The sequence below is a fragment of the Ipomoea nil genome, unplaced genomic scaffold (genome assembly GCF_001879475.1).
Source record: "Ipomoea nil cultivar Tokyo-kokei standard unplaced genomic scaffold, Asagao_1.1 scaffold2387, whole genome shotgun sequence".
In the NCBI taxonomy this organism is placed as follows: Eukaryota; Viridiplantae; Streptophyta; class Magnoliopsida; order Solanales; family Convolvulaceae; genus Ipomoea; species Ipomoea nil.
In genome coordinates this window covers 696328-720424 of record NW_017618815.1, presented here as the reverse complement: position 1 = coordinate 720424, position 24097 = coordinate 696328, and the positions used below count along the sequence as shown (strand labels likewise).

At 35.0% G+C, this 24097-nt stretch overlaps 1 protein-coding gene across 3 annotated transcripts; it reads right to left on the bottom strand.

Annotated features, from left to right (window-relative positions):
- Nucleotides 1-2492: 2492 nt before the first annotated feature.
- On the bottom strand, nt 2493-19731 carry LOC109152167. 3 transcript variants are annotated; one of them, XM_019299737.1, is made up of 5 exons: nt 17553-19668; nt 16790-17001; nt 16116-16339; nt 15148-15929; nt 2493-2627 (listed from the first exon to the last, which is right to left on the bottom strand). In XM_019299737.1, the coding sequence occupies exons 1-4, from the start codon at nt 18961-18963 to the stop codon at nt 15167-15169; spliced, it is 2610 nt and encodes an 869-aa protein (XP_019155282.1). In that variant the 5' UTR covers nt 18964-19668; the 3' UTR covers nt 2493-2627; nt 15148-15166. The 3 variants fall into 3 exon arrangements, with proteins under 3 accessions (XP_019155282.1, XP_019155284.1, XP_019155283.1); XM_019299739.1 differs by lacking the exon at nt 2493-2627 and adding an exon at nt 19694-19731 and having other exon boundaries at nt 15022-15929; nt 17553-19079; XM_019299738.1 differs by lacking the exon at nt 2493-2627 and adding an exon at nt 19694-19731 and having other exon boundaries at nt 15022-15929; nt 17553-19053.
- Between the last annotated feature and the right edge of the window lie 4366 nt (nt 19732-24097).

Sequence of the window (24097 nt, the reverse complement as noted above, 5' to 3'; positions counted from 1 at the left end):
CATTTTTGCTTTTTGAATTTTGAACACAAGTTGGAAACTGCAATATGTAATTATGTATCTAAAATCTAAATGCCTACATAGCTGATAGCTTTGGTAATTTAGATTATGGTTATTAAGTTTGAACATTGTTACAGTTTTTTTTTTTTTTTTGGTATGTTTTATATTAATCCGAGTTCAAACCGAAATCCGACCCCACCCGACCGTATCCGAACATGGGAAATCCGATAGGATTTCCCTCTTAATTCGAACGGATTGGGGTAGTTTTTCCCAATCCGAAATCCGAGCGGATGAACGGTTTTCTAAACCGATCCGCCCGAACCCGTCCGATGCACAGCCCTACGTTCAAGGAGTCCGGCATAGGTGTTACACGTAACCCTCCCATGAATGGAAGGTACACCAAGATACCGCCCCAAATTCTTGGTCTCAGAAATGCCAAATTTGCTTGCTATCTCGGATGCAAGAGCTGGCGCCATGTTCTTGGAAAAGTGTATCTGGGACTTCTCGAGGCTGACCTTTTGCCCGGAAGCCATGCAGAACTTAGCTAAACAATTTTGGACAATTTCCAATTGGTCCAAAGAAGCTTCTGTAAACAGAACCATGTCATCCGCGAAGCAGAGGTGCGACATAGTTGGGCCGGAAGCAGCAAGTTTAATTCCTTTCCACCTAAGGCTTTCAACCTCCGAGATGATCAACTGACTCAAGCGTTCCATACAAAGCACAAAAATGGCAGGAGACATGGCGTCCCCCTGGCGAATGCCTCTTTCAGGCCTGAAAGGATCAAGTCTATCCCCGTTCTAGATGATAGCAAGCCTAGGAGTAGTGACGCATGTCATGATAATTTCTCTCCACCGTTCATTGAAGCCGTCCTGCTTAAGAGTATCCTTGATGAAATCCCACGAAAGCCGGTCGTATGCTTTTTCTAGGTCCAGTTTGATGGCCATGTACTTCTTGTTACCCATCGACTCCCGCATTGTGTGGAGGACTTCTTGATAGATGATCACATTGTCAGAAATTTGTCTTCCTGGGACGAAAGAGCTCTAGAACGGTCCCACCATCCGAGGAAGGATGCTTTTCAACCTGTTGGTAATGATTTTGGTGAGAATTTTATAGCTTACGTTGCAAAGGCTTATGGGGCGAAACTGTTTGATAGTGTCCGGGGTCTGCACTTTAGGTATGAGAGCCACAAGGGTGTCGTTGATACCCTCCGGTATCCGTCCATGTCTGAAAGCCTGAGAGACCATCTCATAAACGCTATCCCCAGTCACATCCCACGTGTGTTGGTAAAACCCTGCGGGAAGCCCATCCGGGCCTGGGGCTTTGAAAGGCTTCATGTCACAAACAGCCTCGTGAACTTCTTCCTTAGTCACTTCCCGATTGAAGATAGTCCAATCAATGCGCCTTAGCCGAGGGAAGCGTGCTTCCAAAAGTTGGCCTTCTGCCACCTCCCTGCAATCAGTAAACAAATTAATGTAAAAATGCTGTATATGGTCCTTAAGCTCGGAATCATTCGTAATCCATGTGCCGTTGTTATCAAGAAGTCTTGCAACCCTATTTCGAGTTCTTCGGACTGTGGCAGCAGCGCGGTAATACGCCGTGTTTCTGTCCCCTGACGTAATCCAGTCCTCTCTGGACCTCTGGAACCACATCAGTTCCTCTTGGTACAAGATTTCTTCCAGCTCTAGTCGCAGCTTTTGTTCCAGCTTAAACAGGCCTCTGTGCATGTTTTCGGCCAATACTTTTTGGATGCCGCTCAAGCATGACATGATGATCTTCTTCCGTTTGTGGATGTTCCCGAAAACCTCCTTGTTCCACGCGGATAGACCTGCGGCTACCTGTTGAACGTTTGCCAGGAGGTTGTGATCCGCACTCCAAAGGCGCCGGACAGTCTTGCCTAAGTCCTCGTGTGTTAGCCAAGCAGCCTGAAAAAGAAAATGATTATTGTGAGAGTGTTGTCAGCCTCCTTGTAGTCTTACCAAGAGGGGTGCATGGTCAGAAGCAATTCGGGGCAAGTGTTCGACAGTCGCTTCTGGGAAACGGATACGCCAATCCAAGTTGCATAGGGCCCGGTCGAGACGGGCCCCTTTATAAGCATCAGTTGACCCATCTTTCACCCACGTAAGCTTGGGCCCCGAGAAGCCCAAGTTGATAAGGCCTTCGTCCTGAATCCATGTGACGAAGTCCGAGCTTCGTTGGGTGGAATAAGATGTATAGTTGCTGGTTTCCGCCTTCGAGATGACGAAATTAAAATCTCCAGCCACGAGCCAAGAGCCAAACACGCCCCGCTTGGATTGTGAGAGCTCCCTCCAGAGCCGGCGTCGTAGGTGGTGAGTCGGGCTCCCATATACAGGCACGAACACCCACGGTGGGTGGCCAAACTGTGTAACCTGTAGTAACATGCTATGAATATATTGTTTGAAGTAGCTGAACACAAATAAATATTGTCCAGGCCGGCAAGAAATTTTACTTTCTATATCCTGACTTTATGGGCATTATAGGAGAGACAAAACTTGATTTGAGGCATTAAGAATAATCCATTTCAATTCTCTTATCTGTATGTAAACACTAAATCAAACACAAGTAATTTACACTGGATAGATCTAATTTCCATCCTAACTACCCTATTATAGCATAAACTACATTCCATTTCCATTTCCATTTCTATTGGAGTTTTGCAGCAGCCTTTTCTCCTCCCAGTTCTTGAGCAAATCAGCATATCCTTCAGCTGAAACAATTGAGAATTCTGTCAGTGAGCTCACAGAGACTGACATCCCAGCACACAGCACTCTAAGGCTGGGATTACCCCTGCAAGCCCAACCTTTGCAAGATGACATGGAAGTTGCCATGTATGCTTTTTTTTTTTTTAATGGTGATTAGGATTGCAAGTTTGCACTGCATGCAAACTTGCAACCGTGCGGCAGCTTTTTGTACTTTTTTTATTTGTTTTTTTTTTTATTTGTTTGTTTTATTTTGTTTATTTAATTTTGTATCATTTCTTTTATTTTATTTATTTAGTTTGTTTTGTATTTTGTCATATTAATTTTTTTATATTTAATATGTAATATTTTTTTAATAAAATAATATATTAAAAGAGAACATAACATTTCATTGATTTAGAAATACAATGCATACAAATTAATTTCACCATACTTACTCATCTAAAAACTTCTTCATTTGTTTATCGTACAATTGTTTTTGCGTTTCATTCATACTTGATGTATCTAGTTGCATAAGCTGAATGAGAAGTCTATGATTTAAATATTTTGAATTTGTAAGGTTCATTTGAGGTTTAGTTTTACAATTCAAATCGTGGTATAATATGCATTCGGTTATATACCATACATAATACAAATAATTTCTTACGTTATTTTTTAAAATAAATTCATTAAAATTACGTGTGTAAAATTTATGTTGATAAACATACATTTTTTTTGTAAGATTGATATACATACATTCATTACTATACGTAAATTAATTCATTAATAGATACATTTAGTTTTTCCATTAATACATACGTAATTAGTTATTTTCACATTTGTTATATTTAATATTTAAATATAAGTTATATATTGATATAAATAAATAATGTTGAAGACAAAATAATATTTATTAAGAAAAAAATATTAATTTTTTAAACTGATGTGAAATTGGGATCAACTTTTGAAGGTTGATTGGATTTGCAGGGATGTAGTATGAATAGTAGATGATTTGCAAATGGGATGATGTGGAAGTGCGATCCATTTTTGAGAGTGGGAGATGTTTGCAGGGATAAGGACAGCCTAATTGCCACCTCAGCCATCTTTTCTGTTGTCATTACTTCATCCTCTACTTTCCCGACTTCTACCAGCTCCATGTTAGTCGAGGGCTCCCCGCTAAACCTCTTTGACCCGCCTGGATTCATCCGCCCCCGTGAGTCTTCTTTCATAGCATGTTGTTAGTTGGGGTTATGACGTTATTTTTTTTTTCATTAGTCATTGGTAGGTTAGGACTATTTTGGTGGATAGGAGTTCAATGAGCATCAGGGGTGTGCAACAATTGATTATCGGTTATGAAGTTTTACAAGATGTCAATTATTTTACTTTTCGATTGGTTATAACTATGTTAAAGTTTTTCAATTATTTCGGTGACTAACTTAAAATTAACTGAATTTGTGAGTATGTATATATGTATGTATATCGGAAAAAAAAATAGAAAATACATTTTGTAAGACTTTCCCGTATAATATATATTAGAGTAAATATCCAAAATGGTCCCTCGATTATAGCTAAATTCACAATTTGGTTCTCGACTTTCAATTTCAACCAATTAAGTCCTTAACTTTGCAATTTTAACATAATTTGGTCCTCTGTCTATTTGACCGTTTGTTGACTGTAATTTTTGAGGATATATATGTAATTTCATGGTCCATCGTTGGGTTTTTAAGGTTCCGGTTGCATTTCCAGACCGCACTGTTACATTTGAATCCACTACCGAAAGCAATCTACCAAATCTGGTCGCCTTTCTTCATCCTCCCTTTGGATTCAATGTAGTTGAGTTCGTACCAGAGCGACGAAGACGGCATGTTTCCGAACTGGTGCGACGTCATCCTGGAGGCCTCCACGTGCTCCGACGAGAGTTGAAGGTTCTTCTGGAGATCGTCGATCACGGTCAACAAATGGTCAAATAGATGGAGGACCAAATTGTGTCAAAATTGCAAAGTTAAGGACTTAATTGGTTGAAATTGAAAGTCGAGGACCAATTTGTGAATTTAGCTATAGTCGAAGGACCATTTTAGGTATTTACTCTATATATTATATATTATGGGTCTTACTTATGTGGTGCAAGTGGACTAGGCCCATTAAGTAATTGGTTGGGTTGGACCTTTAGGTTTAAGTCTGTATTCCACCAATGTGCCTATATAAAGCTTGTATTGATGGGATACAAGATACATGATTCATTATATGGTATTGCTCAGAAAATACCAATACATCATCTAGGGTTCTGAGTCAAGTATTAGACAAAACGGCTAACCCTATTCTACAGATCTACTATTCAAAGGCAATACAACACATGATATCAACCGTGGCTGGAGATATACAGTGCTTCCGCTTCCGCTACTACGAGTTAAGTTTCTCGTGGATTATTCTGTATATAGTTAGATGGGTGAATCAACGATTTGGTCCCTCACTTATACGCGACTTGTCAATGTTGCCCCTGAATCACGTATTCATCGATTTAGTCCCCGAAAATAATTGTTTTTCGTCAAATCAGTCCCTATGGCGGTATTCCGTCAAGTCTCAGGCGAGAACTCCGATTTGCCCTAGGCATTTTGGTCTTTTCACGCCTTCTTCTTCATTCCATCGTCGCCGACGTCAGCTTCACCTCCAATGATGAGTTGTTGACCCCAAACATCACTCTCCGGCGAGTCATCCAGTCGTGGTGCCGGTTTGCTGCTTCGCCGGGAGGGATCAACTGCCAGGGACCCACCACTGCCGTCTCTGCCTCACCGGGAAAAGGGGAGGTCGCCGCCGCCATCTCTTGAGCAAGGGTCGCCGGAAAAACGAAGCTAAGCTTGCCACGCCGCCGCCGATCTATTTGCTTCGCTGGAAAAGAAAGAGGGGCGGAGGTCGCTGCTCCGATCTGCTGCTTCCACCTCTTCGTGATTCCACCAGAGAGAGGGAGGGGAGATGTAGGTCCATGGACCTTGTCTCGCCGTCGGATGTTGTTGAAGTCGTACGTGAGTTAGCCGAGAGAAGAAGGGAGAGACAAGAGGTAGATAGGGATTTGTTTGGTTGTTGCTCAGCTTTTACCAAGAGAGAAGAGAGACGCATCTAGCCGCCGCCTGTCGCCGCGATCTGCCGGGGGATCGCCAGCGCTCGCCGTCGGAGGAGAGGAACGAGAGAGAGAGCTAAGATGGAGAGATACGGCAGAAAAGGGTTGTTTGCAGAGATTCTCAAATTGCATGCTAAGGAATGGAAGAATTCTCCTTGTTTACCATTGGATTTGATTCATAACACCATATATAGGTGTTAATTAGGCAAGCCATCGGAGGTGCAGCTGACGTCGGTGGAAGAGATGGAGCTCCCTCCGGCGAGCTTGAGCTTCTCCGGCGAAGTTTGGTCAGAGTTAATGAAGAAGAAGGCGTGAAAATACCAAAATGCCCATGGCAAATCGGAGCTCTCGCCTGAGACTTGACGGAATACGGCCATAGGGACTGATTTGACGAAAAACAATTATTTTCGGGGACTAAATCGATGAATACGTGATTCAGGGACAACATTGACAAGTCGCGAATAAGTGAGGGACCAAATCGTTGATTCACCCTAGTTAGATCATATTTAGATATCACATTTGGTATCAGAGTCTTTATAATCACTGCCTGGTTGATTGTTTTGCCTAAAACAATATTAATTTATTTTCATATACATCAAGTTTTCTGTATATGATTTTATGGATTGCTGATTTTTTTTTTTTTTTGGCATTTAGTGAGGAATTTGTATTTCTTTCAAAAAAAAAATTGTCTTACTGCCTGGTTTATTTTTTAATTTTTTTATCTTTCGCCGGATTAATTTTTTTTTTGTTTTTCTGGCATAACTTACTGGATGTGTTGGCTTGTGATTTTGGACTATGAGTTGTCGTTGACTTGCCTGCAAACGCCGTTCGACAAGGGAGGGACGACGGTGAGCTTTGGGTGTTGACGTCACGATGGTGGGCTGCTGGTTTGGGTCGACGACGGAAACCTTTGGTGTTGCAGCGAGGTGGTCCGGCACAGGCGGGTTTGGCTTCTCGGCGTCCCCTCCTCCTTCAGGCCGTCATTGCTTCGTCGCTTCCCCTCGAGGTTCGGACGGCGCTGGCTTTCTGGAGTGGGCGGTGTAGCAAACAGAGGCGAACGGCGGCGGAAAGGCTGAGTTCCTAGAGACGGATTGTTTCTGATTCTCAAGCTCCACTCGGCCACGAAAGGGATCCGGTGGCTTCGCGGTGAGGATGGCGGCGGACGATAGGGTTTCGCAGAGGAGAAACGGCAGTGGTGAAGCTGGGTGTCCAGCAAACCACGATTTCTTCCTTTTCTCATTCAGGCAGCGCCATGGCGGCGGTTGCTGGCGTTGCACAGAGGCGGAATGCGGAGGAGATGCGGTTGTTAGCGTCATCGCGTCTGTAACACCCCGTGTTACGGCCTCTAACCCAAACTAATTATCTAATTACTTACCCTTAAAAGAGAATTGAATTCCCTTAATTAATCAAGAAGGGTCCACCATGGATCATGGACCCTTATCCCTAAACCAAACCCTTAGTCCTATAAGGAATAGAATAAGTAAATCCCTACCATCCATACCCCAGTTACGACTCTTAGATATATATAAGGACATAGGAGGCACCTAGAATTCACACCACAATAGATTCCACCACACAAGAATTTCCCTATCAACAAACGTAGGAGAAATCACGAAGAGGAGATCTTAGAGAAAGAACCTTAGTAGCCAAGGATTCTAATTAAGGCTAAGAGGTAACCCATGTCTAAACAAAATCTATTTTCCTTGCTATAATCTCCTTCATTGGCTCCTTCGATATATGATTCTGTGTTTGTATCTTGATAAGGCTTCAATACTTTTATACTTTACCAATAGTCAAAATAACTATATTTAACCTGACCAGGACTATGTGGTCTAATGGTACCCGGGTTGGACTTCCATTTGGAAGATTATGAGTTCGGGCCTCAGTGGAGGCGTTATTGGTTCTTTGTGTTTCAGTAGGTTGAGAAAGTATATGAACAGATACTACAATGTAATAGAACCAGTAACTTTCAAAAAAAAAAAAAAAAAAAAAACTATATTTAACCTGAAGGGACCAAGACTATGTGGTCTAATGGTATTCGGGTTGGACTTCCATTTGGAAGGTTGTGAGTTCGAGCCTTAGTGGAGGCGTTATTGGTTCTTTGTGTTTCAGTAGGTTGTGAAAGTATATAAACATTTACTACATTGTAATAGAGCCAGTAGCATTCAAAAAAATAAAAAACAATTCGGCTAGGGTTATTTAACGTGGAAACCCTGGGTATACCAGAATAAAAAGAAATACCTATACTTAATCTTACTTTTTATGCCATGCTCATGCTCATATGATACGCTTTAATTATTTTTTTTTAAGAAGATACAATTTTTATTCCAAACGTGTGACAAAAGTTTTATTACAACTACCATATCAATTCTCATCTAATTGTGCATTTGTGCATAACAAAATCATATTATCTACCGTATTTCATTCTTATTTTATCCGAACTGGTTCCAATTTATCGGAAATTCTTATCAAGATTACTATGAATCTAATCCAAAATATGAGCAATCATTAGGCACTAGATAACTAGATTGTTTAGTCCGAATTTGGTAAGTACTACATTCTTAGAAATATTTAAGATTTTGCTAATTTCAAAAAATTTGCTCCTTAAAATACATGCAAGATTGGCAAAAGAGTAAAACCAACAGCATTATTATATTTTGAATAGTAGTAATGTTTTGTCACCTCTATCGAAAATAAAATAAGGTGGCAAATTAATTATCTCACAACAAAATATGTGATGCACAAACAGGGTTTGAATTTGACGGTGTTTAATTACTAATTGTAGATTTTAACGTTGTACTATGTTTACTCTCCAATTAAATTTCAGCATTTCATTATACTTATTAGTTACTTCCTAATAGTTCACTCATCCCTAAAATCGATTGATGGTGAGTGAGTGGTATTAACTATTTAATTATATTCATCCATGGTAATCCATAGCGCCAAGTCTCAAATCGAGCATGGGCTGAACTAAGTCGATCCAGCCGACGCCCAGCATATTCTTTTCTAAATTAAGTATGATAGAGTTTCAAAAGTATAATATCATATGCACCAACTCGAACAACATCAAACTTTGTAAATACTTAAAACTCAAATAGTATAGTAATAATAGTATTTAGCTTAGCATACAACACACTAAAATACACACAACTAGTGTCACGTGTACATGTTACAACATACAATTGTTGCCGTGTAATAAAATGACTCGAGTCATTTATATGTAGCAACATTTATTCCTCTTTACTATATAAAAGATTTAGATTTATTATATGATGCACTATTTTGGTGGTATGAAAATAGTGCAAGATACAAATATTTTCATTTAACTGCCACAATTATACTGGCAGTAACACTTTTGATGCTGACAATACCACTTGTAGCCACCCATGCCTTTGCACCAATTGCGGCAACGCATTGGGTGGCAGCCACCACCCCAACTGTTGTATTTCATACAATGCTTTGCTTCAACCATTTGCGTTTCTGCATTCATATGAATCCACAACAACGTCAATAATCCTCGCTAATATCAAATAACCCCGTACTACTTAAAAGCATAGAAATAGAGAGTACTCACCATATGATGCAATTAGGATGAAGCAGACAAGTAGAGCGACAAAGGTCACTTTGTTGAGTTTTGTAAGAGCCATTTCTTTTTTCTTCTTTTTGTTGTATGAGGAAGTGTATGTGTTGTGAAAATTTAGGTTGTGAAGAGGGTATTTATAGGAAGATAAAATACATTGTTTAAGGTGTGTTGAATAGATCAAACAGTTTTTAATAGTCCATAACATTATATATTCAAATTGAAAGAAAAATATAATCAAACATTATGAAAGTAACAGCTTATGATTTCTTGAGTGTTTCTTGGCATAGAAGAGTTGTTAGTTAGCGGTGCCTGTTTTGGGCTTGCTCTTCTTTTTCGGATATAAACAAATGAAATAATAAATATTTGATTAATAATTTAAATAAATGTCCAATGATAATTTTGATACCCAAAAATTAACTTGTATAGTTAGTTGGTTTGGTAACTTCAGGATTTCAAGTTCGACTTTCCGTTAGAATTGTCTATTGACTTTTTTTATTTGGGCTGGTCAGCTATGGATAAATAGACAACTTAGATTGATTTATCTTTATGTGGTTATTTGTCATCTAGGATCACAACGGGAGTTTCATCTAGAGCACACATTTGCTTAGCGCTTTCTTGTAAATCAAAGTGTGATTAAAAAAAAAAAGTGTATAAGACATTACTATTTTAGCCAATTAATTTAAGAAGACTTTTTCTTGAAATCAATTAGTAATATCATTTCGTATGAACGTAATTAACATTAATCAAAGTGAGATTATATATAATCCGATCCATATCCAATTATCCATTTGATTCATACTTTTAATTGCTAACAACGGTTAAAGGGAGTTTCTATATATTTTCATTTACTTTTCTCCTATGTTGGGTTGGCCAAAGTTGTTCAACAACCTAGTTGTCAAGAGACGATGATATTTATTCTACTGCCTTATTCTCTCTCTCTCTCTCACACATACACCAATAGTGTTAACAACATGCATCAACAGTATAATGGAAACACACCACGATAAAATGCAAAAAAATAATAATAATAATAAATAAATAAATAAAAACACCAAAAAAAATAAAAATACACCATATAATTCACCACCCCTAATGGTGTATTTCTAAACCATGTATAGTGCTTTTACTCACACCTAATGGTATATTTTTGGTATTACGTTGTTTTTGTGATGCATTTCATAACGTTGATGGTGTATAATCGCTCAACTCTTGGTGACGTGCACCGCCACACGGGAAGAGTCCGCCGCATGAGAAGAGTCCGCCGCACCTGAACCTGCCTTCCTATATATATATATAGAAAAACGTTCATATGTGGTCATGTCATTAGGTGTGGTCGTGTGGTCGTATCTGTGTCGTTGAATCAGTTTAATCTAAAGGCAGTGGTAATCCTGAGGATTTTTGCGCGTTTTAGTAAGTGGGGGTATTATGGTAATTACAGTGACCATTTATAGCAGGCGGGTTCCACAATACACCAATAGTGTTGACAACATACACCAATAGTGTAATAAAACACACCACAGTGAAACACACCAATGGTGTATTCCCGTGTTATGGTAATTACAGTGGCCATTTATAGCGGTTGGGTTCCAGAATACACCAACAGTGTTGACAACATGTACCAATAGTGTAATAAAACACACAACAATATGATTTTCCTTATTCCGGTGTTTTATGACAAGTTTACCCTTACAGTTCGCTGGGTAGGTGAATGTGCGCGAAAATACTGAAAAAATCTTGATTAATATGATTCATTAGATCTATCTAATCTAATGGTCTATAATCGACCATATGACCACACCTAACAACATGGCCACATGTGATCACTCATATATATATATATATATATATATATATATATATATATATATATATATATATATATATATATATATATATATATATATATATATATATATATATATATATGTTGAGATTAACAAGAACAAGAAACAACAATAATGGCAAAAAGATAAGGAAGACAAGATTTACGTGGTTCGGCAAAGTGCCTACATCCACGGGAGTGAAACAATTCTATTATTCATAGTGATGGTGATAGTGATGACACAACCCTTTAAGGATACAACCAATATATTTATAGGCATCCAATCCCTATACAATAGGTCTACCCGTTTCACTCCTACTCCTAGTATGAGACAAACACTTATTCCTAATCCATATATGAGACAAACTCAACAATATATATATATATATATATATATATATATATATATATATATATATATATATAAAGCAAATTATGCCCAGCCTGCTAATTGAGATTTTGCGCAGCGATCATGCAGGTCGCACATGATTAAGATTGACCTTATAAGTGATTGACAACTTTTTTTATATTATCTATGAACATAAGGGTCCATTTACCAACAGAAAATTGTTCTATGTTTTCTGTTTTTTAATTTTTCAGTTTCCATTCTCTGTTTTTCATTCTTTGTTTTCTGTTTAGAAAACATGTTTACTAACTGAAAATTGTTCTCTGTTTTTTTGTTTTCTAATTTTTCAGTTTTCACCTAAAATTTAGTTTAGATAATAATAATATTTATTGAGCTAATATTTAAGATTTTTTTTGGATATATTCATTGGAATGACATGTATATGAATATATAACTTTTACTTTGAATTCTAATGTATATGAGATTTCAATATCCGATATCTGGACCGAACTTGTATTATGATATAACATAATTAAAAATATTTGAACTAATAATCTATTGAGTTCAATCAAAATCTAAAACATTATATAGAGTTTAATTCTTAATTTTGATAATGTAAATAATGTCTAACTTTAAAGTGTAAGCAAATAAATTATGTTTAAATAAGTAAAGTAAAGTAGAAAAGATAAAAGATAGTGATAATTAAAATAAGATGATAATGAATGTAGTCATAGTAATGTGGTTATAGTGACATATAACTAAATAGATGATAGATGATTATATTTTTCATTTCGAAAACAGTTTTTAAGTGTGTTCCAGTTTTTCAGAAATTTTCAGAGATTATTTTTAGTTTTCAAAATGGAAAACTGTGTTAGTAAACATGTTTTCTGTTTTTTATTTTTCATTTTCCGAAAATTTCCAGAAATTTTCAGTGAGTAAACGGCCCATAAGCTTTTTAAAAGATTGTAAAAGATACATGTATATAGTAAATGATAAGTAACTCTCATAGGCATAGGCAGCTATCTAGTTGATCCGTGCATCAATATAATTAGGATAACTTCTTTTTTTTTTTTTTTTTTTATAAACATGTCTAACATACATGAGATCTCTTATTACGAGTTTAAAGTTCTCTAATGACTTATAATAGATAATTAATAGAACTCATGGTACATGATCTTCCTAATACGATTTATCTCTCATGTGTGATTTGTTAGGCTAGCTTGCGCACCCTCGTGTGGTATGTGGCTTTGAGTTTCAACATCCTATTATTCATTCAAATTCAAGTTGATTACTCAAATTACATCACTTTGTTTTACCCAATCAACATATATGAAAGAGGTTGATGAACCATTCTTAGCTTGTATTACTACAAATTTTGAATTAGCTAGAAAAGAATTGTTCAGAATTTAGACAAAATGTACATCTTTGATTAAACTGACCAGTTCATCCATCCTATGTAGCTTCTTTTTTATTTTTAATTTATTTTTAGTCATCCATGGTGGCTTTCTCCCCAAGGAGCAATCATGCATGTTGCGTTTGCCTTATTTTCAATGGAGCTGAGTATAATATAATGTCTTCAAGGCTATGTTGTTTTATTTTTTGAGTTTCATTTTCCTTTTGTATTGTACACGTTACAATATGAAATTATTCAACCCTACATGTTGAGAGAAGATCATGATAGGTTTTTTTTTTTTTTTTTTTTTTTTTCACACACATTTGGTATTCGATCAAAAAATCAGCTTTCAACTCACAAATGTGAAATAATGTTGTGTTTCAAATCGAGATGATATCCAATTTGTGCATGGAAGTGCAATCTTAACCTTAACACAAATATCTTTAATTTGAATCGAATATGAACTCTATATGAATATACATTTAATATTTTATATATTTTATGCTTAACGCAATCATTATTTCCATTTTGCCAAATAGAATGAATTTTGTCCATTATATTAATTGATTACCTATTGACATAGTGTGTTGCGTCACATAGCAAAATGGACTTGTTCCATTCAGCATTTTATAATTAAGTAATAAGTCAAAGAGCTATACGTATTTGGTTATGTACGGCAGATAACATTAACAAAAAAAAAAAAAAAAAAAAAAAAAAAAAAAAATGAAGATGAGAAAAATTTGTAATCACTATTCAATGGTGTGCACTAGGTAAATTTCACTCTTATGTACGAAGTAATAGTTTACGAATCATACATGAGAAAACTTTGTTCCTGTATAAATAGCTTACAAAATCATACAAGAAAAAAGAAATATCACGTGCGACGACTTAATTGAGAATAATTATGAAGTGCTATTTAGTTTTTTTTTTTCTTATGTCTGAACCATGCATGTTTCACCTTAGCTTGTTGGTGTAATTTCAACAAAATCTAAGTGATCACATGTTGCTCGTTAATTGGGAGTAAAGTTTTAGTTCTCTAGCCTGTACGGGTGTTAAAGTAGGCCAAAACTTGCGAGTTAATCCTAAACCTTCCTGTGGCGAGGCAGGTTAGGACCTAAAATTTCTGGATTGTAAAAATGCAGGTGATCAGTGCGAATTGGCAGGTTAATTGTGTGAGTTAGCCCGCATGGGTTGTGGGGGCAAATTATATCGTGCACCGCGGTGCATAATCGCATAATCGATTATGCACCGCGCATCAAAACGATGTCGTTTTGTTTAATGAAAAGAAACGACATCCGTTTCCCGTCGTTCCGCACCCTTCCGCAAAAAGTAACTCTGTTATTCAGTTTCATTTTGTATACACTGCAGTTTCGGTTCAACACAACTACAGTTTCATTTCGATATAACTACAGTTTCATTCAATATTTATAGACTCAAATATATGAAAATGTTATTTAGTTTTATTTTATATACACTATAGTTTTATTAAAACACAACTACATGATCATTTTGATATAACTACAGCTTCATTGTACAATATACACTTAAATATGTGAAATGTTATTCAATTTCATTTTATATACACGGCAGTTTCATTTCACCACAACTACAGTATCATTTTGATATAACTGCAGTTTCATTTGATAATATAAAAATAATACGTGAAACAGTGTCGGTTTAGATATACTGTAGTGTCAATTGGTAAATAATATAAAAAAAATGCGCGCGCCGTTTCTATACTTAAAAAAAAACGGCGCCGTTTTGAACGCGGTGCACGTGCACCACGGTCCTTGATATAACGATTTGGGTGTGGGCAGTAATATATTTTGAGTGATATTTTCATTTTTATTTCACTGGAATTATAAATGTTGAATAGATTATATTTTTTAAAAAACAAAAGAAGTACTCCATATATATATATATATATATATATATATATATATATATATATAAATTTCGAATAAATATTATAACATGTCTATGAACACATGCTATGAATATACTGTTTGAAGTAGCTTAACAAAATAAATATTGTCCAGGCAAGAAATATCCTGACTTTATGGGCATCATAGGAGAGACAAAACTTGATTTGAGGCATTAAGAATAATCCATTTCAATTCTCTGATCTGTATGTAAACACTAAATCAAACACAAGTAATTTACACTGGATAGATCTAATTTCCATCCTAACTACCCTATTATAGCATAAACTAACTACATTCCATTTCCATTTCCATTTCTATTGGAGTTTTGCAGCAGCCTTTTCTCCTCCCAGTTCTTGAGCAAATCAGCATATCCTTCAGCTGAAACAATTGAGAATTCTGTCAGTGAGCTCACAGAGACTGACATCCCAGCACACAGCACTCTAATTGCCACCTCAGCCATCTTCTCTGCTGTCATTACTTCCTCGTCTACTTTCCCGACTTCTACCAGCTCCATGTTATTAGTCGAGGGCTCCCCGCTAAACCTCTTTGACCCGCCTGGATTCATCCGCCCCCGTGAGTCTTCTTTCAGCTGGTGTGCATATAGGGAACCAACGCCTGCAGCGAAAAAGTCTAGTCCATCGAGCACGGGGAGCTCCCTCACCGAGTCCAAGAGCTTAGACCACTGGATGCATATGTTGAATATTGGCGGTGCTCCCTCAGTCCTGCTGCGGGGAGGAGAGCATGGCGTTTTTGACGACGTGTCTGCAGGGTTGTCCTCGTGGAGACAACGTAAGAGCCACCCTGTTAATGAGTGCAAGTAGGATCGCTGAGAAGTGATCCATGACTCGAAACAGGCTCTCCAATTCCTGAGCTCCATCTCAAGGTTGGCCGCTGAACGGGCTAGCTGGTGTGGCTCAGAAGGCGACATTATCGTGTATTTCTTAATCCCAGCATGTTTTGACGGTGTGCCAGCAAGTAAGAGCTTCGCGTCATCCAGTGTACGCTTCTGTATATGGTGGCACTCTGCCATCACCTTCCACATTTTACCTAGCCTGTTTGTCACACCAATATAATATCGTTGGTGATCAAGCTTAAACTTCAAGATCAAATATTTTCAGAAATTTGTTTACAATAGAATTAATGCAGATACTACTTAATTGTCTCTAAAGATTTCATATTATATTTGAGTCACAATATAATCCTTAAGTGCTTTAGAAATGGGATCATAACTTACATACCCTTCCACCAATTGTAAAAGCTGAGGCTGCAGTTCATCGTCCCTCAAAGATTCAATCCTTTTCGAGATAGATTCAACCGAGTGTATCGAGACTTTTATCTGAGTATGCAAATCCCGTATGGCTGCTCTCGTTTTTTCAAGAGAAGAAGGGTCTGCCCCGCTCACATCTTGATTTCTCAGTTGCGCACATTTCTTCTCATATGCTAGCCGAACACGTTCACCAGCCTAATTAACATTCAAAATAGTCAGCCACCAAAGCTATAAACATTTTAGTTATCCTCGATCAACAAGATTTTCATTCTATTTTCTGATTAAGTCAGACTGATCAAGAGATTTAGAAGGCTAAAAGCAGTATAATCATTAGAATTCTATGTATCTCCTCAATGTTAAGTAACATATTTCACATTTCAAGTAATATGATGAAGAGGTTTGTGAAACTCCCATACCACTAACACCAAATACTGGGCACCACAACAAAATTAAATAATAATGCACAAACATTAATCATGAGTTTAGTGATTTATAGAGGAAACTATTCATCCTAAAATGATTGCATATGCATAAGAGTAGATCGAGAACTATTCATCTTTCTCTGAAGAAAATAACATCTTATGTATTCTAACATTATTTGTGAAGTGACTAGTGGAAATTGATAAATTGATGGCAGCAGCATACCCTAACTTCCTGGTAAAGTTTCTTTTCCCATACAAATAATCTGTCCAGGGTAGACTGATGACTGCTCGAAAGCATGGAGGAGTCATCAGAAGTATCACTGTTGCTTTGATAACATTCATCTTTTAAAGTTGAGGGATTGATCAAGAATCTAGATGATGATGATCTTGAAGATCCCGAACGAAACAGAGATACTGGGTTCAACATTTTCATGTCTGCAAAAGAAAATTAAAATTAATAGATGTACACCAAAACAATAAAACCCAGTTCTTGTTGCCTTATCTTCAACAGTAATTTTATCGTAGTTCAGGCAATAGATAGTTTTTCCTAAAAGCAATGATATGCTTTACGTGCAGTTCACTTTAGACTATCACAATAAGCACTCTTCTAAACATTTTATAAACCAGGGAGTTTCTGTCTAAGATGCAAAATGTCAGAATTAAACTCATGCTTTAGGAATTTTAAAGGAATCACAACCCAATGTGAATTGGAACCAAACGTGCATAGTATCTCATTCTAATGTTCCACATTCGTAGTCCATAAAAGAAATGCTTTAGATGTCATGACTGAGACTGGAAATGCATTTCTATGAATTTGTCTTTATTGCATGAAGGGAGCTTTTGTTTGGAAAAATGCTGCAGAAATTTGTCAGATGTTCTGGATGAATACTGCTCAAAAAATTAATTTAGCCATAAGAATTTAATAAACGATACAAAACAACACCAACTAAAAAGAAATGAAAATAGTCGGCAACAAGTAAACGTACGCTTGTCATTTGATGTTGATGAATACTGAGCCCTGATTGACTCTAATATAGATGACACCTCTGTAGCTGAATTGCAGGCAATCGTAAACTGCGTTTCAAGGTCCTTAATAACTTCTGCCATGCTTGTTGGCCTTCTATTGACATAAACCGTAAATCCAGGTGCTACCTCCTTTGCTTCACAATCCACAACTGCAGTCCCTTTACTACTAAGCTGGCCCCTATTTTGTGCCTTAGCCACTGCTGTACTATGATTGCCGCCATTGGGTTTTAATCCTTGAACATGATGATTGGCATTTGATTTTAACCCTTGAACATGACGATTGGCATTTGAGTTTAATCCTTGAAAATGATGATTCGCATTTGAGTTTAACCCTTGAAAATGATGATTCGCATTTGAGTGTAACCCTTGAGCATGATGATTGGCATTTGAGTGTAACCCTTGAGCATGATGAATGGCATTTGAGTTTAACCCTTGAGCATGATGATTGGCATTTGATTTTAATCCTTGAGCATGATGATTGGAATTTGAGTTTAATCCTTGAACATGATGATCTGTATCAATGTGTTCGTCTATTTCATCATCATCACCACTATCATCGTCGTCCTCGTCATCGTCATCATCAACATCTTCCACCACAACTTCATCTTTAACGAATTTCTGGTGGATTCTAGCTCTCTCTTCTTTTGCAATTCTCCTGAACTTAGTTTCTTCTTGTTCAGATTCTTCCTCAAGATCAGGAATCCCTTCCTTTTCTCTAACTTGCCTTAGCCCATCATTATCATCATCATCCAAAATCTCATGATCAAGATTGCTCGTTGTGGGATAACCATAGTAATCCAGTGAAGCAAAGGGGTTCCAGAAGAAATCCCACTGGGTGTTTTGTGGTGAAGGGGGGAAATTAGGCCTATTGTTGGGTGAGTAATTAAAAATTGAAGAACTCGCGGGTGGGGATTGCATAGGGAAAAAACCATCCATCCCATACTGATGCACTGGGGAATAGGTTTCAATCCTGAATGTTTCAGGCAACTGAGGTCTCTCCTCAACAGAGACCGAAGCATTTCCACCTGATCTAAGATAGTTCACTCTCAAAGTGGAACTGTTCTCGGGCGGCAAAGGTGTTATTGTGAAGGATTTTGGCTCAATCGAGATGAAGCCACCCCCAGATTTCACTTTCTTAGCTGGTGTGAAAGGCGGGTTGGTAGTGAATGCATCTAACAAGAACTCCCGAGGCTCATCCACCTCAACATAATCTCGAAGAGCAGCCGAAACTCTTTTCATAGACTGGATATAAGCAATGTGACCAGAAGCAAACCTCAACCTGTACTCAACTGCTTCTTTAATGAACTTCTTCCTATCTTTACAAAGCCTCACTGACTCTTCATCATCCACCTTGGATGAAGAACATCCCATTTCTTAACCCCTTAGATAGGCCTCTAAGAATTCTCCAGACGCAAATCGAAACGAAACTGCCCTCTTACTCTCACCACATTCATACTCAAACTGTTCATAACAAGACGATGAGTTCCCTAAAGAGAATCATAACAAGTGTAGCCAACAAGTAAAGAAAGACACTCACAAAAGCAATACAAAGGCAGCCCCCAAAAAATAATGTTAACAGATACACAGGATTCAGGTTCTTTTCTTAGCCTTCAAGTCTTTGGGAGATTACTAGAAACTCAAATTTGATAAACAATTCAGATAATCTCATGAGAATATAATGCATGAAACTTAAACACAAACGACAAAGAAATCTCTTATTAATTACAAAACATCAAGCACTAAAATGTCCAAAATTTTGAGCTTTCACACGCATTCTACACCCAAATTTCAGAGCAACAAACCCATTCTAAAAAAAAAAAAATCAAAAATTATCATCAATAATTGTCCAAATCAAGTGAAAAAGAGAGAGGCTTAAACTCAAACTAACAAAGCATTAAAAACCTAGAACCATTCTGCAATTAAATAACAGTGAGAAACAAGGAGGAGAGAGTAGAATTAAAAAAAAAGACAAATGCAAATAAACAAATGACAAAAAATCAAAAGAAAATGCGGTTTAGGAAATGGTGGTTCATGATTCCCAACTAATTAAAGAGCTAAAAGACAAAGAAAGAGACGAAGGAGAAGAAGAGTTAGTTCACACCTTTGTTATCAGTGAACCGGTTTGCGGACACAAACAGGGAATTAATTTCACTTTTGGTCCCACGACTTTTGATGTTCTATCACTTTTGGTGCACAACTTTAAAATTTTTTAATTTTGGTGCCTAACTTTGTTATTTTTATCAATTTTGGTCCTTTCGGCCAAATTGACAGTTAAATGTTGTTGGATTTTATATTGTTAGGGGTAAAATCGTCATCCCAAGGAAACATCTTCAATATCTAAACAAAATCACCGTAAAATCATATCTATAGGTGTTTGATGATGAGAATAATGGGGAAGATGGGCAGAAACCAGACAGATCTATGGGATTTATAGTTTCGACCATTGGCAAACTCTTCTTTTCCTCTTAATCTGATTTTTCTTTTGTTTAAATATTGAAGATCTTTCCATGGGATGACGATTTTGCCCCTAAAATATAAAATCTAGAAATATTTTACCGTCAATTTGGCTAGAAGGACCTAAACTGATAAAAATAACAAAGTTAGGCACCAAAATTGAAAAAATTTAAAGTTGTGCACCAAAAATGATAAGAACTCAAAAGTCGTGGGACCAAAAGTGAAATTAATTCCACAAACAGGTGCAGCAAGATCACTGTGCCGGGGCTCTGTTTTTCGTGCAGACAGAGACAGGGTTTAGAGGAGAGAGAGAGAGAGAGAAAGCAACGGTCAAAAAATGAGAGATTTTTTAAAGCGAGTAGAAAAAGAAAAAGACGGAAAACAAAAGGGACCAAAAGCAAAATAAAGTGGGGGGCCTTGAGCGAATATGGACTTGCTTTCCTTTTTTGACACTGTTCTTCCTCTTATTTACCAAATTGCACTCGCCTTTTCTACTTGCGGCGGAGTGGAATGTTTCCTATCATCTATAAAATCACAATTACTCGTATCCAACTTTTTTATTTACCAGATAACTAAAAACTTGTGTTAGACTATCTCACAAATAGACAAGTGGAGTCAAAGATCAAATGTAATATTAATAAAGAGGAAAAAGTTTAGTACTTATATAAAAAAGTGTAAGTTTTTTGAATAGAAATGTAATACTTTTACATTTTGATTAAAAGTATTATATTTTTCTTTAAAATTATTACATTTTTATATTAACCCGATCCCATCTGAATCGTCTCACAAATAAGGATCTGTGAGACGGTCTTACACAAGTGTATGTAAAATAAAATTTGGTATTACTAACAAATTATAAAGGAAAAATTATGGTTTTTGTCCTTCAATTGTTTGTAATTGTTAATTTAGTCCCTAATTTTCAATTTGATCGAATTGACCTTCCAATATTTTTAAATTTCATTAATTAAATCACATAGTTACTGTTTCGATAACTAACGGCTGAATGATGCAATAGTGATTATAGGACTTAATTAACAAAATTTAATTAAAACAATTAGAGAATCAATTCAATCAAATTAAAAATTAGGAATTAAATTGACAGTTACAAAATAATTGAGGGATCGATTCTTTCAATTATAAGATATAGAGTTTTCTTCTTCAATCTCTATTCCCATATAAGCAAATATTGGATAGCAACAAAAATAAGATTAAATTCTAGTGCTAGTTATCAACATTAGATTATGACCTGAAAGATAAAACATATACACTCGAAGATAATAATCTGCAATGCCACCCTAACAGTTTCCGGTCAATAGCTTCCAAGATATCTACTATAATATATATATATATATATATATATATATATATATATATATATATATATACTATACTATACTAATAAGAGTCCAAGAGAATTAAGCCTATAATGGGTAGAAAAAATGGCGGTCAAATTTTTTAATCAAATGAATGGTTCAGATTGACCAGATTTTAATTTTTCCTTAAGATTTTCTAATTTATCCCTAATGAATATGATTATACGTTAACTTTTCCGTTAAATATTATCTTTTTCGTTAATTTCTGTCAGTTCACCTAACTTATTCATTGATTTCAATAAGAAAGGTATTAAGTTCGAACCTCATCCCAATCAAAGTTGGCATAATTAGTACTTTATTTTACTCTTATTAAATTAAATAATAATTTAATAGCTACAACAAAAAATAATAAATATGCATTTCTTTAATTTAGAATTATGTGTCTACAATGTCTTTATTTAAAAAAATAGTATTCATTATCAATAAATTAAATAAGAGAAATAATTTCATTAGTTATATTGTCTTTATTTTTCTCCAATATAAAAATTCTTTACATTCAAATTCATCACTTGATTATATTCGCTACATTGTCCCTGCAATATCTTTATTAAAAAAAAAAAAGTCATTCATTATCAATAAATTAATTAAGAGAAATAATTTTATTAGTTATATTGTCTTTATATATTTTTCTGCAATGTAAAAATTCTTTACATTCAAATTCATCAATTGATTATATTCACTACATTGTCTATTATCTTTTTTTGTGCACTATTTTTTAATTAACTATCAAAGTTATAATACAAAATAATGCTATATATTTATTTACCAAGTATTTTATTAATATCATGAAAAAATTTAAAAAAATATAATTAATAAAGTCAATCATATTAACTACTTGAGTGATTTGTTGACAAAGAGAGTATTCAAATCACACAACAAATTGAAGTGAGAACTATCTCAGAATGTTCTTGTTTGACAATCAACAATTAGTGGTTAGCGTTAACGGATTATATTAGCCTATTTGACAAGCGAATTATATCAATGGTTGGTAACAAGATATGTGAAAAAATTAGTTGTTTAGATTAACATGTAAAATAACCTAATGGTATAATAATAATAATAATAATAATAATAATAATAATAATAATAATAATAATAATAATAATAATAATAATAATAATAATAATAATAATAATAATAATAATAATAATAATAATAATAATAATAATAATAATAATAATAATAATAATAATAATATTTTTTAAAAAAATAAAAAAATAATAAAAAAAAATATAATTAAGTCAATCATATTAACTATTTGGGGGATTTATTGATAAAAAAGAGTATTCAAATCGCACAACAAATTGAAGTGGAAAACTACCTCGCAATGTCCTTGTTTGACAATCAACAGTTAACTCTTCAATATTAGTATATATTTATTATTTTATGCCCTAATTTTTATTTGCTCTCCCTTATGTCCCATATTTGGTTTCAACCGTACCTATACAATTATTTTATTGACAATTATAATCAATCTTGACTATATTATCTTGTATTTGTAAACTTAGAATTAACCATTTAAATACACAACATTCAACATTCAATTATCTATGCATGAACAATTCCAATATAATATTGCATTGATATATACTTTAAAGTATTTATTTAAAAAAAAACATTGGGCATTATCCCAATCGCGCAATGCGCGTAAAAAACTAGTATATATATATATATATATATATATATATATATATATATATATATATATATATATATATATATATATATACTAATAAGAGCCCAAGAGAGTTAGGCCTATAATGGGTAGAAAAAATGGCGGTCAAATTTTTTAATTAAATGAATGGCTCAGATTTATCAGATATTAATTTTTCCTTAAGATTTCCTAATTTATCCTTAATGAATATGATTATCTGTTAACTTTTCCGTTAAATATTATCTTTTCCGTTAGTTTCTGTTAGTTCACCGTTAACTTACTCATTGATTTTAATAAGAAAGGTCTCAGGTTCGAACCTTATCCCAATCAAATTAAAATTAGCATAATTAGTACTCTATTTTACTCTTATTAAATTAATTAATAATTTAGTAGCTACAACAAAAAATAATACATATGCATTTTTTAAATTTAGAATTATGTGTGTACAATGTCTTTATTCAAAAAAATTATTCATTATCAATAGATTAAATAAGAGAAATAATTTCAATGGAAGGACTATGTGGTCCAATGGTACCCGAGTTGGATTTCCATTTGGAAGGTTGTGAGTTCGAGCCTCAGTGGAGGCGTTATTAGCTCTTTGTGTTTCAGTAGGTTGAGAAAGTATATGAACAGATACTACAATGTAATAGAGCTAGTAGCATTCAAAAAAAAAAATAAGAGAAATAATTTCATTAGTTATATTGTCTTTATTTCAAAAAAAAAATAAGAGAAATAATTTCATTAGTTATATTGTCTTTATTTTTCTCCAATGTAAAAATTCTTTACATTCAAATTAATCAATTAATTATATTCACAACATTGTCTGTTATCTTTTTTGTGCACTATTTTTTAATTAAATATCAAAATTATAATGCAAAATAATGCTATATATTTATTTACCAAGTATTTTATTAATACCATGAAAAAATTAAAAATTAAAAAAAATATAATTAATAAAGTCAGTGATATTAACTACTTGAAGGATTTGTTGACAAAGAGAGTATTTTAATCACACAACAAATTG

Excerpts from the sequence above, each read along its gene's own strand:
- LOC109152167 (XM_019299739.1), bottom strand. The coding sequence starts at position 18,963 with ATGGGATGTTCTTCATCCAAGGTGGATGATGAAGAGTCAGTGAGGCTT. Across the intron at positions 16,340-16,789 it reads AACTTTACCAGGAAGTTAGG|GCTGGTGAACGTGTTCGGCT; the intron begins GTATGCTGCTGC and ends AATGTTAATTAG. Across the intron at positions 15,930-16,115 it reads CTTTTACAATTGGTGGAAGG|GCTAGGTAAAATGTGGAAGG; the intron begins GTATGTAAGTTA and ends TGTGACAAACAG.